The 15,537-nt window shown below is 39.0% G+C and overlaps 1 protein-coding gene across 1 annotated transcript in view; it reads left to right on the top strand.

Annotated features, from left to right (window-relative positions):
* SHC4 (SHC adaptor protein 4) overlaps positions 1–15,537 on the top strand; it is a 140,071-nt gene that overhangs the window by 88,700 nt on the left and 35,834 nt on the right. Inside the window, exons 5-6 of the mRNA XM_001113330.5 lie at positions 3,923–3,976; positions 8,218–8,269. Coding sequence (XP_001113330.2) covers positions 3,923–3,976; positions 8,218–8,269 — 106 coding nt within the window. The remainder of the gene's footprint in view (positions 1–3,922; positions 3,977–8,217; positions 8,270–15,537) is intronic.

The following is a 15,537-nucleotide window of genomic DNA, read 5'->3' as shown; positions in this document are numbered from 1 at the left end:
GAGAAGACATTATGTGCTCTGCGTCCATCTCCTCACAGAGCTGTGCAAACAGATGTGAGTGAAGGGCATGTATAATATGGTTGATAATTTTAATCACATACTGCAAAATGTTGTTAACTTCAGGTGACATTTTCCAACTAGCCATCATTTCTGTATGGATGACACGGTGCATAGACTCACATTCAGAAGCGACCTCTTTGACCTGATTAGTGAAACCAAAATGCCATCCAGTCATGGCAACTGCTTCACCCATGCATATACCGTTGCAAAATGACTGATTCCATTTTCCTGATATGTAATTATTCAAAGACTTGAATAGTTCTGCAGCTGTGGTGCTGGTTGGCAACAAAAGTGCATATAATGTATCCTCATTCACATCCTCCTGAAAAATATATCACACTCAAAAAAGCATTGTTGCTTTGTTGTCAGCATCAGTAGACTCATCAACCTGGATTGTGTACCACGGTGACTCATTAATCCTTTCTAACAATTGTACCTCATTATCCTCTGATATTTAATCAATTCATCTAGTTGTGGTGCTAGCCAAAAGAGGAACCCATGCCACCTTTTGAACTGCAGCCTCTCCTAAAAGTTCATGACAAATGTCCTTAGTAGCAGGCATGATCAACTCTTCACCAATAGTAAAGGGCTTCTTAGCTTTAGCAAAGTGGTTAGCCACTAAGAATGATGCTCTCAGTGCAGACACATTTGATGAAGTGGTAGCCTTCAATAATTGCTTCTATTCTTTATGTTCACATTGTTTTCTTTTGAAAAACTCCAAAGGCTTAGTATTAATGCAGGGTGCTTGGTCTCCATGTGACAAAGCAGTTTAGAAGGCTTCATGGATTTGTTACACAGCCACTTGCTACATATTATACAAAGTGAGCTTGGAGAATGTGAATCACCTGTTGTAATGAACTGGTATTTTAAGTAGGACTCTTGATATTTTCTTTTAAATGCAGCTTTGTTTTTGTTGGCAGCCTTAAAGTCTTCTGCAGTCTCATCGTGGATCTTTCTCCCTTTTCAAAGAAGCTCTCCAGCGAAGTTTGTTTTTTACTTATTTTGGCTAGGGTTAGCTAATGGGCTTACCAAAACTGACTGAGAAAGTGCACGGTGCAGGAAAGAGACATGGCTGGAAGTGGTAAATAAGATAATGGGCGGGCCAGGCACAAACTAAAATCGTCAGATTCTGACTTAAAGCCTGCCATCAGCTGCAGCTGTACAAACTGAAGTACATCAACTCACTTGCCACTACGTAGCCTGCCACCAGATGCAGCTTAAGTGTCACTTGCTACTTACTGATAGGGTTTTGATATGAGTCTGCAAGCAATTGATTTATTATGGTCTCTGTGCAGTCAAACCTCTCTGCTATTGTTAATCTGTATTTGCAGCCACTCCCCAGCGCTAGCATCACCACCTCAGCTCTACCTCAGATCATCAAGCATTAGATTCTCATAAGGAGCATGCAACGTAGATCCCTCATATGCGTAGTTCACAAAAGGGTTCATTCTCCTATGAGAATCTGACGTCACCGTTCGTCACCGTTGATCTGACAGGAGACAGAACTCAGACAGTAATGTGAGCAACAGGAAGCAGCAGTAAATACACATGAAGCTTCTGTCGCTCGCCCACTGCCCACCTCCTGCTGTGCAGCCCGGTTCCTAACAGACCACAGACTGGTACTGGTCTGTGGCCAGGGGAGTTGGGAGCCTCTGCTCTATTTCTCCTCACCATGGACACATAATTTCTGGCTGACTGCTGCTTGGTGTCACATTTATCATAGACTAAAAGTTCTTAAATACATGAGTCTATTTTTAGACTTTGAATTCTTGTGAAATTTCTACACTTTCATATCTTGCTGTTTGATCAGGAATATTTTGTCTTTGTTCTTTAAAAAATTGCCCTAACTCTTCTTGCTCATTTATTCTTTCATATGAATTTAGGGGCATCTTGAATATGATATTATAATATTTCTTATCTGATAAAGGAATTCTTATGCATTTGTTCTTTTAAAATTTGCTTTAGCTCTCTTGCACATTTATTCTTCCATGTGAATTTTAGAAGCATTTTTATTGGGATTGCATGGAATTTATAAATTAATCTGGGGTAGGATTGACACCTTTGTCATACCGTCTTCTCATACGTGAAAGTGATATATATCTTTCTATTTGTTCAGGTCTTATTTATACTCTTCAATGAAGTTTTCCAAAAAGCATTACATGATTCTTATTAGTTTTATACTAAAGTACTCTTACAAAGTGTACCTTTCTCCCCCAAATACAGTGTCTAATTGGCTTTTGTTTGTTTGTTTTTTTTTTGAGACAGTCTCACTCTGTTTCTCAGGCTGGAGTGCTGTGGTACGATCTCGGCTCACTGCAAGCTCCACCTCCCAGGTTCACGCCATTCTCCTGCTTCAGCCTCCCAAGTAGCTGGGACTACAGGTGCCCACCACCATGCCCAGCTAATTTTTTGTATTTTTAGTAGAGACGGGGTTTCACCATGTTAGCCAGGATGGTCTCGATCTCCTGACCTCGTGATCTGCCCACCTTGGCCTCCCAAAGTGCTGGGATTACAGGCGTGAGCCACCGTGCCTGGCCAACTATTGTTGATATATGGGAATGACATTGATCTTTGTATATTGACTTTGTTTTTACTGAAATATAAATGTAGACAAGTACACAGATAATAAGTCCATAATAATTATCACAGAATGAACAGTTGTATAACCAATACTCTGATCAAGAAACTCCAGCATCCCGGAAAACTGTTTGCCCCTTCTTCCTGTGCTCCAGAAATAACCACTATTCTGATTTCAAATACCATAATTTTGCCTAGTTTTGAACTTCATATAAATTAAGCCATGCAGTATATATTCTTTGTATTAGGCTTCTTTTGCTCAACAAACATGTTGTTGCTATATAGTATGCCACCATTTGAATATTACAATAGTCATCATTGGGGTTGTTTCCAATTTAGGGCTTTATGAACAGGGCAGTTATTATCTTCTTTGAGAATATTTTTTGTTGCACATATTTACACAATTGTGTTGGATATACATCTAGGAATAGAATTGCTTGGTCATCTCATATAATCAGCTTTGGTAGATTCTGTCACACAATTCTGAAAACAGGATTAGTCAATAGGTGCATAATTGGTGTTTTAATGAACCTTCAAAATAGCATGACAAATATGGCTCTGCAAATGGTCATTACACTGTGGTTTCCAAACAAGCAATCCTAGACTCTCAAATAAGGGACAGTCTTCTTAGCTGATTAATGCACTTTACTTGGCGATTCTTATTCATATTAGAAGTCTTAATGTTAGTGCCTTGCTCAGGATACATTTAGTAGTGAATGACTGAAATCAAATTCAAACTAACTTTTGCAAAAATAAACAAAAATATAAAGGGACAGGGTGAAATATATTGGTTAAAGTGATGGAACAAATGTTACCAGCAGACTTTTTTTTCCTATTTTTAGTTCTCAGTTCTGATTTTCATCAGAAGAAAAACTTCATATTCCAGCAGACTTTTCTCACATAGCAGCATAATATGGCCCCCAGAAGCTTTGGGCTTACATAGTTTTTAATGGCAGAGAGAGATGCTTTCTCTCCTATTATTCATTTCAATTCTTCTCAAAAGACATTGATTGGCTCTGCTGTATCCAGAGAGATGGTATTTTCTGATTGGCTAGCCCTAGATAATATTCCACCTGGGTAGGCAAGGGCAGTGAGATGGGCATTACAAAATCACCAGAATCTCATGGTTTAAATGAGATTATTATAGAGCGTAGGTGGGGTGGTTTCCAAAGGGATGCTGATCAGGTAAAAACAAAACAAACAAATGTATGTCTATTACTGTTACACTGTATATAACTAGAAATAATGATTACTTCATATTAGCATACATGTTTATGTTTTTCAGATTATTGCAAATCATCATATGCAGTCTATTTCGTTTGCCTCTGGAGGGGATCCTGTAAGTATGGATTCACAAAAGTTCTTTTTATGAGTTAAAATAACTTCTTGACGTTTGGGGCTGGATGATAAAAAAAAAACTTTTACATAAACCATATTAGCCACTACATGTCTTTTCCTAACATCCTATTACAGTCTGTGAATCGCTACATGTAGCAGATAATAAAAAATTTGCCTTGGGCAAAATATTTCCTATCATTAAATTTTAAAATATTTGGATTAGTAGATGAATCTAGTAGTGCTGCATTATGTTATTAGCCATGGAGTTATCATCTAATAAGCTTCCTGTTGATAATGTCTAGGTCATGAAAAGCAAGTGTGTCACACATGTGTTGCTCAATCCTGCCTTAGAATTTCTTCTCAACACAGAGTTTCTGGCACACTTTACTAATCAACTGCACTTGGTATATCAACCAAGTCAACTAAGTCTAATCTGGAATGAGCAACCAGGTTTGCAGGAGCTCATGGAGGAAATGCTGAGCTGGGGAGAGAGAACTTATAGTTCTTCTCTACTAAGAAGAGGTTGTGTGGTACTCATTTCCTGGAAATTGTACAGGATTTCTCCAAGCCTACTTTGCAGAATGGAGTGTCATTCCTTGACTCCCTACTGCACCATTTCTGGACCAGAGCAAAAGGAGAGGGGCTTTGAAGCTAGGGAGCCTGCAACTGAGCAAGAAGCAAATCTGTTTAAGCTGAGGGAGTAGAAGAATACTTTTGCCACTCTGTGACATTATCGGTCTTTTTATTGTACTCTTTCCTCTTCTAACCTTCCATATGTTTTGATGAAAGGTTCGAAGAGGACAGAGTATGACTTTCATAATGGTTAAACATCAGTAATGTCAAGAAAACAGGGGGAACATACACAGACCTTGTTCTTAGAATGTATTACCTTCTTTTCTGCAAAGCATTTCTTTTAAAAAAATTATATCCTTCAGGAACGAACCAATAAAATTCAGTTTAGCAATTGATTGTTTTCTATCCACCACATTTAGTTTTCACTTCTAATTGAGGAATAAAATGTAGAGTCATCAATGATAGGATGATAACCTAGAAACCCAAGAAAATATGAGGATGCTAAAAACTAAATCTGGCAGCTGATATCATGGTAGTTTTAATTTGTTTTAAACTTTTTGCTAAATATGCAATGGGGGAGAAATAATTGTATATCGCAAAAGGAAGTAAAGTTCTGAAGTTACTCTGTAATCATTGCTTCATTTACTGGCATCTAAAGTATTTAAGCAGGTTCTTCCACTTGGGTGTTGGTGTAACTTACCTGTGTATAAAATATGTAGCTAAATGCTATTTAAATTAGCCAATTCTTAAAAACACCTCAATAATTACTTGTCTTCACATTGGCTACCAATGACCCAAAGTATTTAAGCATGTCAAACCAAGACATGCTTTTTTTTTTTTTTTTTTGAGACGTAATCTCACTCTTGTCACTCAGGCTGGAGTGCAGTGGCATGATCTTGGCTCACGAAGCACATGGAAGAAAAGCAGCCTTCATAGGATTTCAAACCCTTGTTTTCTAATTAATGGTTATTCAGTTTCCCCTTTAGGCATTACTACTTCCTCATCTTTTAGCCTGGGGTGTAGTTATTTTCAAATAACTATTATATATTAGTTCTATGATGCTGCCATTTTTAAAAGTAAACCAAATGTTAAGAGTTCTACCTTTTCCCCAAGAAATTCCACAGATGCCTAATTGTGAATTCCCATTAGCAAATAAGGGACATACAAAGTGTCAGGTGCTTAGCAGCTGCTATTTGAACCCAAGAGCCTATCTGGACTCTTTTCCACCCAGCCTTGTAATCTGGCCTCATTAGCAACACCAAGGATGATGGCTGGCAGAGAGGGTCTACTGAATCCCGGCTGAAAAATACCAGCACTTTCTCGTCGTCCTAGCTCAGTCATCCATGAAGGAATTCAAATACTTTTCTTAAGAGATTTAAAGTAGTGTTTATACGTGTAGTATGAAAAATAATTATTGGTGTTTGCCCTAAATTTCTCCAGGGTTGTCATCATGTTAGATTGGTGTGCAAACACTCATTTACTCAAGGCATGCCCTGAATGATTTCTATTATTGTTCTCCAGAATCTTAAATCTTTTCATACTCTCTTCACGTGCCTTTAGTTCTTTAAATTGACCAAAGCACCGTTCCTATCAAAAACAAACAGTAAATAATTTGTGGCAACTATGGGGAAGGTTTGTACCTGCTGCATTGAGAGCACCTCTGTGCTCTCTGAAGCTGGTGAGAAAGCCTGTTGATTCAAATTTAAAATAGAAATCTGGCGGCAGTGCCATGGCTTAGTTGGTTAAAGCACCTGTCTAGTAAAATAGAAGTCTGGAGCCACCCTAAGCACTGGCATTAGAAATCATCTCTATGAAGTTTTACCATCAGGTCGGGGAGGCAGTGTGATGTACTGCCAGGCTTTGGAGTCAAGTAGACTTGACTTATTTAAATTCCCTAAACTCCAGAGTCCTCATGTGTAAATGGAGGATAATCCCTATTGCCTGACAGTGTTGTGGGAATTAAGTGAAATGATGTGTGGTTAGTGTTAGCACAGTGCCTGGCACACCGTCACAAGAAGTAACTACTACCACTATTGCTAACACATGCCCATATTTGTTTTAGGATACTAACCGAGATAGTTTACAGCTTTAAGGCGAACTACATACAAGGGTAGGAAGCTGACTTCAAAGTCCCTTTGGTCCAACATAGTAATCTTTCTCCAAGATTTCCTCCAAAATTTCAAAAATAATGAATAGTCTTCTCATCTCTTGGCCTTTGCTCACCCTCATTTTTACTCTCTTTGCAAAAACAGTTAACTTGTTTTCCATCCGTCAGCCCTGAAAACATTTGTTGGTAATGTCTCTATGGCTATATATACTTTCTCCACTTAACAAATGCATTGTGAATATGTCAAAAATTAAATACATTTAAACATATTTTCCCTTGCTATTTGTGCTTTACTTTTAGCATTCTGTAAATTCTCCCAAATGTTTACAGCTATAGAATTTTAGAACTATACCAGCGTTGGAGGCTGTTTTGAAGATGAGGAAACTGAGGTCTGGAGAGGTCTCACAGCCTCTTTCCCATAATTGGACCTACCAGACAGCATGACTGGCATCAGACCACCTCGTCACTTGAATAAGAGTGGCAAAGTCCCTAGCAATTGTGCTTTTCCTTCTAAATTCACGTAAAACAAAGCCCATAGATATGGCGTTATTTATTTAGCGGATATTTAAAACCTTTTTTCTTTTTGCATAAGAGAAATTTACTTAGGTATGTGTTATTATTTTTTTTTTAATTGCCCAAGACGAGTTATGCTGACCCTGAGATCCGCTTCCTGTGTGATGATTCATTGTGGGTTATTAAGTGATTGTCCTTGAGGGTATTACAAACATGGGCTTTTATTTCCTGCCAGTTGATTGCATCTTCCCTCTAGAGAGTCATACTTCTGATCTGCAAATGGCATTGTGTGTATTTTTTTCCCGAGAACTTAGATAACAAAAAGCATCTTTAATTATTAAAACCTTATCATTCATCAGCTTATTGTTTTCGATAAAAACTGGGATTACCAAGTGGCATTTTGTTTGTTTGTTTTTACAAAGTCAGCAGTGCATCTCTTTTTGAACTTCTTAAGTTTTTCAGGGGTTCTCTTTTTTTAAAAAATGATTTTTCTTTTCTGTATATTGATCAAATAAATTCATTGTATTTTCACTTTATCATCCCTTAAGTTAACTTGCACTGCATACAAGCAAGCTAACAACCACAAAATCCAACATGTCTCTTTAGTCAACTTACTTTCTGATATATGTGGTATATGTTTGGACAACAGGAAATCATGATGCCCTATCTTAGTTTATGTCACCTTTGTGATTGCATAATCCCTGATACTTCAACTTTCAATCTAGGATAGCATCATAGTCCCTAGCCATTTTTAAAGAATATGTCCTAACATATTCCCTATCTGCTTTCTATTTTATTCTTAATGACAGTCTGCCTCTAAATTTTTAATTTTCTGATTCTTTCCCCAATGGACAGAGAACATGGACTCCATAATTGTTAAACTATATAGTGTATATTTGTTTATGTTCCCTTTTACAATGCTTTTCTTGTCTCTTTAAATAAAAACATTTGTATTTAAGTCCTTGCCTCAGTATCATGTCCGAAATATATGTTTCTTTCAACAGTGCAGTTCATCCATTTTAAATACAGTCATTTTCCCTTTTTTATAGGATACTACAGACTATGTTGCCTACGTAGCTAAAGATCCAGTTAATCAACGAGGTATGGAAAGCAACTTACAGATTTTTTAAAGAGCTGGTATATACCAACTCTAAAAAGTAACCAACAATTATTTTCAATGTACAGAGTGATGAGTATCACCAGGGTGCTATGTTGGATTCTAGAAATATTATGCAAATTTGAGTTGGAAATAAATCACCCTGTTAGCACAGCAAAGTAGAAAAACTATATAGATGAAATTTAAATCATTTTAAAGATCTGCAAACCAAAGGCTTAGCTGTTTGTGTACTCAAAAGAGAAGCTATTATGGTTATGATAGATGGGGCTGGCTGTCACATCCCCACTGAACAAAAGAATTACACATAAGACCAAAGCCGGTGAGGAGTGAGGTTATTGACCTGCATTGGCTTTGGGGGTGTGTGTGTGTGTGTTTGTGTGTGTATGTGTGTGTCTGTGTCTGTGTACTTGCTGTTCAAGAGCCTGTAGTATCTCTTTGAATGCTTGACTTCACCATTTGGATTTCTGCTTAAATGCCTCTTCTTCAGAGACCTTCTTTGATAGCACCTCCTGTCTCTAGTAGCATATCCTACCTTGCTGCATCACAATACTTATTTCTCTTTTCATTAACACTCCACATTTCTATTATAGGTTAGTGCAAAAGTAATCACAGTTCGCCATTACTTTTAATGTTTTATTTACTCACATATTGTACTTGTTTGTATGTTTAATGTGTCCTTTTTCCTAGGCTAAAATCTTTATGAGGGCAGGAACCTGTTTCTCTTACTCGCTGTTGTTCCCTAGCACTCATCACGATGCCTAGCATATAGGTGATACTCAAAAACTATTTTATCGAATGACCGAGTGAATGGAAGAGTGATTTGATGGGAATTCTAGTTTCAGGATTTAGCAAGGTCACATGGTGAGTATTGCTTCTCATCCCTGAGGCTGGGACATTCAGACTCCTCTTAGGTAGAAGTGTTAAGTTAGTTTTCCTCCTTAACTAGAACGTATTAGTTAGGCCACATCCTCTGCTGTCCCAGGGATGGAGTTTGCCTCCAAGCATTTATTAAGTGGACATGGAGTAGGACTTGAAAATTTAGAGAGCTATGAGACACCGAGGTGGAAATGCACATGGCATGCCGGGGAGTAAATAAATAGAACACCCTGGACCTCACAATGTAAAAGTCTAAAAGGCATCTATAGGACAGATACAAGAGAGCTAATAGGTAGGGACTTAATCCCATGGACAGATGGGTGGAGAGTACTGTTTACAAAGTAGAGTTTAGACAGATTGGTTTGGCAGCAGGATGTAGTAGATGGATTCGGGGAGAAACTTAAGGCAGGGATATCCATTTGGAAGCTATTGTGATTGTCAGAAATGAAATTATGAAGCCCAGCTGCTGGCACAGAGCCTGGCACGCAGTAGATCCTCAGCAAATGTTTGCCAAAAGAATGTGGCAGCAAAAAGATGAAAAGGAAGGAACGGAGGATAAACACTATAAAATACTCCACTAAAACTGACCCACTCTAAACTAAGTAAGAAGAATGAATCATGGTCAAAGAGTGAGCAGGAGAGACAGGAACTAGTGAATGGGACAGTGGGGATGTAGGAGCAGGGCGCAACAAAGGATGCCAGAAAAGGGCAACTTCTTCTAATCCTTGCCTGAACTTCCCTAAATAATAACTGCTTGCTATTTCTGGGAAGGCCTCTGAACAACAACACTTTTTGTCTTAACATGGAAATGACAGGGTGAAAGGAAGAAAAAAATGCATCGGGAAATCTAGATGTTTAGTAACTTTGCCATCAGTCATGGAATATCTCTGGGCATGTCATTGCTCTTAAGTAAATGATGGTGAAGAGTTCAAAGATTAATGTTGTTGCTAAGGGTAATGGCCAAGAAGGATCCACATGCTTGCAAAGCTCTCCCTTTGCTTAAGTGAAACAAGAGAGGCAGAGAAAATTATGATGCAGCATATTCACTTTGAAAGCTCCTGTTCTGGTGCCTGAGTCATTTGTCAGAGCGAGCTGCTTGAAGAGGACCCCTGGGGATCCTGGCATGGGGATTTTGAGAAGGCATTCGTGAGAACTGTTGAGCGAGGTCCTGGCTGGGAGGTGAAGGATAGAAGCGGTCCAAATCAAGGTTTCAGTTTTTTCTTTCTTTAGCCATCAGCCTGTGTATAGGAAATAAGATTGATGCTGGAGTCAAAAAGACTGGGTTGGAATCATAATTATTTCATCATCTCACTGTATGACGTTAGGCAGATTGTTTCACAACCTCAAACCTGGATTTCCTTATCTTTTAAGTGGGAATAATAACATCTACATAACATGTGGAAAGCATAGTTTTCTTTCCTCCCTCATTACATCTTTCTTTCCTGTAGGAAAATGGGTGTGTCCAAGAAGATAACTTAGAAACAGGGTAGCTTTCTTGGTTTTAAAAGTTAATATGTCTCTATCACTTATTCCTCCTTTTCTGGTCTGCTCGTCCTCTCTCATATAGCTTGGCTATAAAAATCTCTGTGAGAAGACACTGTGTTCTCAACATACCTCCTGCCTGCACACACTCCTGTAGTACTAAATCTTTTCCCCCAACGTGAGCCCTTGAACTAACAGTACCTGCAAAGAGGTGATGACACAGCTTTTGAATACACAAATAATTATTAATGATTATGGAAGGAAAATCCCACCATGGTATATCATTTAGTGGGAGGGAGAAACATAACCCATAAGATTTGCATAGAGAAAGAGAGATGCCTAGAGAACAGTGCCTGAAACATAGCAGATGCTTGGGATTTGTGGAGTTAAGTGAAAAAAGACACAGGTGAAAGAGTAGTATAATGAGAGCTTACAGCCAAGTGTTTGCAGGGTGTGTGAATGTGTGTGTAAAGGCAGGGTTGCAGAGAAAGGAAAGAGTGGAAGTAGGGGTCCCACAGCTGAAAAGTTAGACCAGAGACAGATTGTGGGGGGCTTTGAATACTGGCCAGGAGGTCACTGGAGCCATCAAATATTTTGAGCTTTAAAAAAATTATTATGGGTTCTGCTATTCTGAAATTACTAAATGATCATTTTTCTGGCAGTTGTGTCTTTAAAAGTGGTATTGGAGGCCAGGCACGGTGGCTTACGCCTGTAATCCCAGCACTTTGGGAGGCCGAGGCAGGCGGATTACGAGGTCAGGAGATTGAGACCATCCTGGCTAATACGGTGAAATCCCGTCTCTACTAAAAAAAAAAAAAACCCAAAAAATTAGCCAGGCGAGGTGGCGGGCGCCTGTAGTCCCAGCTGCTCAGGAGGCTGAGGCAGGAGAATGGTGGGAACCCAAGAGGCGGAGCTTGCAATGAGCTGAGATCCGGCCACTGCACTCCAGCCTGGGCGACAGAGAGCGAGACTCCGAGACTCCGTCTCAAAAACAAAACGAAACAAAAATGGCATTGGAAAGCAGCAAAGCCATCTGGAATTAGAGAGTTCAGTTTAGAGGACATCTCATTAGTCCTGGGCAGCATGTAATGTTCTAAATGGCACTGGAGGAGGAAGGAACAGTTTGGATCCAATTTGTGAACTAATAGTACTTGATGACTATTTAGATATTTAGATTGATGAAGAAATAGGAATCAGATGTTCCCGAGGATTTAATGAGATATCGTATGCAATGCGAATGTCTCAATACCTGGCTTATAGCACCTAAGCAATAAATGGTAGCTATTATTACTATTCTGTGTGATATGGAGTGGTGTTGCCACTAAAGAAACAGGGATTCTTATAAATAGAAAAAACAAACAAATAATCTAGTAAAAAATTAGGCAAAGAAAAATGGCTACCATTTATTTCATGCTCACTATGTGCCAGGCATTTTCAGTACTCCGTCTGCATTATCTCATTTTATCCTCACAGCAGCCCTAGGGGGTATGTAAACATATCATTCCTTTTTTTTTTAATAGGAGAAAACACTGGAGGTGAGAAAAATAAGCAGTTTTCCTAAGTTTACACGGCCAATAAGTGGATGGACAAATTCCATGTCCTGAGCACACAAAAGAACATGATAAGGCACCAAGAAACATTTGAAAAATAAAAAAGTTTAGCCTTACTAGCAATCAAAGACATACAAGTTATAATTAGACACCATATTTCATCTCCAAATTTCAAACATTGAAAAAAGATAAGATGTGGTTTAGAGTAGTAGTTATTCTTGAACACTGCTGATAAAGAGTTTAGATTCAAACATTTTAAAGAGCAATTTGATGATTTGTATCAAAAGTCTTAAAAATGTAAATGCCTTTGAACCAGTAGTTTTACTTCTGAGGAAATAATTAGGATATGTACAAAGATTAAGCAATATAGATCATTTTTGTATATTATTTATATCATAAGACAAAATTAATTTAGTATTCATGAGTAGCAAATTAAATGAATTCATAGAATGTACTATGATGCAGCAATTAAAGCTAGTAGTAGAAAAATAAGTAATTATATAGGAAAAATATTCACAATGCTGTTAATGCAAAAAACATATTATGAAGATTGTGTGTAGTATAATCCCAGGTGACTTTTCTGGGTAGATACACATTATAAAAAGATGAGAAACACATATTCCAAAATGTTCCTAGTGGTTATTGAGATAGTGAAATTTTCTGTAATTTTTATTTCTTCTTGGTGCCTTTTTGTTTTCTAAAACTCTTACAGTGAATATTTATTACATTTATAAAAAGAAAAAATATCCTAAACCCTTGAATAAATGTTTTAAAATAGTGACATCAGAAAGATGATGTTATAAAATTAACTAGCAAGTTTGGTTCATCCAGGATAAAATGGCAGACAAGAGAAGCCCAGAGAGTAGGTCCAGGGCTAGGGGTGGGGCTGGGATTGGGGCTGGCAGGGAGCGGAGGGAGGCAGGCCAGGCCAGCAGGTTCAGAAAAAAACTACAACTTCTTAGCAGAACCCAGAAAGAAGAGGGCTAAGGATGTCAGGGAGTGGGAAAAGTCACAGGAGACAGCGACTTGCTTAAGGATGTCAGGGAGTGGGAAAAGTCACAGGAGACAGCGACTTGCCTAAGGAGTAGTCAGGGGAGGGGAGGAAATCAAGAAATGAGTATTACCTAACAAAGGGGAAGAGCGTTTCTTCTGAAGGAGACATCTCAGATGGTCACACACTGGAAAGGAGTTAAGGGGCATGAGGGTGGGAAGATGCTCTTCCACCCAGCAGTTAACAGGCCACTGGTCACTCTGGAAAGCTCAATTTCTGTGGACCTATAAAGGCAGGAGCCAGATTGCGGGTATGAGGAGAGTATGGTTGACATTAAGTGGAGATGAGCAGAGGAGACTGGGCTTCATGCTGACAATCCTGAAGCTTCCCACTCTTCAGTTTGCTTGATTCACTTTCAGCATCAGTGCATTGAAATCATAGCAGTTTCCACTTTTGCCATCTTGGCTAGGACCCTTTAGTGAACTCTTCGTTTTATCAAAGGCCTTTTCTGTAGAAAAGGTAAGTTCCAGTAAGAATGTTTTGAGTTTACTTAGTGATTAATACACTCTGCTTCTGTAATTGCTGTAAAAGAGGAAATCCACATTGTCTTACTCCAAATATGTAGCAGTCCAGGAATGTTTTAATATTTTCTCTGACTGTAGTCTGTGAAGGGGACTGGACTGCCTGGACTACCTGGACATAGGAAGGCCATGCTTCTGGGTCTCTGAAGAAAGTTCTTTTTTTTAAAAAAAAACCCAAAACCAGTAAAACCAACTTAAATTAATCCACTTATTTTTATTTCTGTTTATAGTTATAAAGTATGCGTACGACTGTCCTGGTGGTATTAATTCGCTATCAACTGAATACTGGCTTGCCTCTTTGAGGTTGTTTCTTCCTAAGTATGGAGGATTCCCTGCTTTGATCCCATAGCACCATCTGGTGGTTGACCTGAAAAGCTGAACTTTTGAATTTCTAGTTTTCTAAGTATAAAAAAGGAAAAGACAGAAACAAAACCAAAAAACTGTTTATTAAAAACAAATATAGCCAGGCGAAGTGGCTCACGCCTGTAATCCCAGTACTTTGAGAGGCCGAGGCGGGTGGATCACGAGGTTAAGAGATCGAGACCATCCTGGCTAACATGGTCTGTACTAAAAATACAAAAAATTAGCCGGGCGTGGTGGCGCGTGCCTGTAGTCCCAGTTACTTGGGAGGCTGAGGCAGGAGAATGGCGTGAACCCGGGAGGCGGAGCTTGCAGTGAGGCGAGATGGTGCCACTGCACTCCAGCTTGGGCAACAAAGCGAGACTCCGTCTCACACACACACACACACACACACACACACACACAAACAAACAAACAAAAAAATATATATAAAACTAGTAAAGAAGGTTCTGTTATCCTTTAAGAATAGTTGTAATCCTCTTGTTTGTGACTACCTAATCCTCTTGTTTATGACTACCTAATTCGACTACCTAATTCTAAATAAAAAAGACAGACTAATATATATTGCAGGTTCTTTTGAATCTTAGTGTAGTACTTGATACCCAGGGCTGGAAGTGTGAGCCCATCCTGCTACAGGTGGGATGAAAAAATCCAGACTTTCATCTGGTTCCCAACATGGAAAGCCAAGCTCAGGCCGTGGTGACAAAGTTACCACATCGCTGAAAAGGCACCCTCTTTTTTTGTGACTTGGCTCTTTTTATATATAGACATATATATATATGTCTTTCTTCTTTCCATTTAGCTGAAAATTGGGCAATTCTTGGCCAAGCTTTTGGAATTGGTTCTAATCCTGGGAAATGGGCATATTTATATGTGATTCAAAGCCCACCTCTATCCTGTCCCATGACCAACCTAAAAAAAACCATTTCCTTAGAGCAACATAGCATGTCTATGAGTGGCAACAATGGAACCGTGAAAGTACGTGTGCTCCCTGGAGGTGGTGAGACTGGGCAGAACGTCAGCATGGGGTCAGTCTGTTTGTGTGCTGTTGCTTCTTGCCTGGAGACAGACAGACACCACTGTTTGTTCTTTTATTTTTGTCCAGTCTTCTCGAGCTGGGTGTGGTGGGGCATGCCTGTAGTCCCAGCTACTTGGGAGGCTGAAGCAGGAGGATCACTTGAGCCCAGGAGTTCAAGTCCAGTCTGAGCAACATAGTGAGACACCTGTCTCTATAACAAATAAAGTAATATGGTAGTAATAGGCTAATCCAAAGAAAAGCAGAAAATTATGTTGATAGCATCAGCCTATGAACAGGACCCAAACCTTAAAGCATCAGAATCAGAAAAGTTGAGATAAGTAAAAGATTCTAGAGGTACGCCAGAAGCAGTAGCGGCTGGTTGATGTGTTTGATT

The sequence above is a fragment of the Macaca mulatta genome, chromosome 7, assembly GCF_049350105.2.
Source record: "Macaca mulatta isolate MMU2019108-1 chromosome 7, T2T-MMU8v2.0, whole genome shotgun sequence".
NCBI lineage: Eukaryota > Metazoa > Chordata > Mammalia > Primates > Cercopithecidae > Macaca > Macaca mulatta.
Note: the sequence above shows the minus strand (reverse complement) of the source record. Positions and strands in the feature narration are given on the sequence as shown.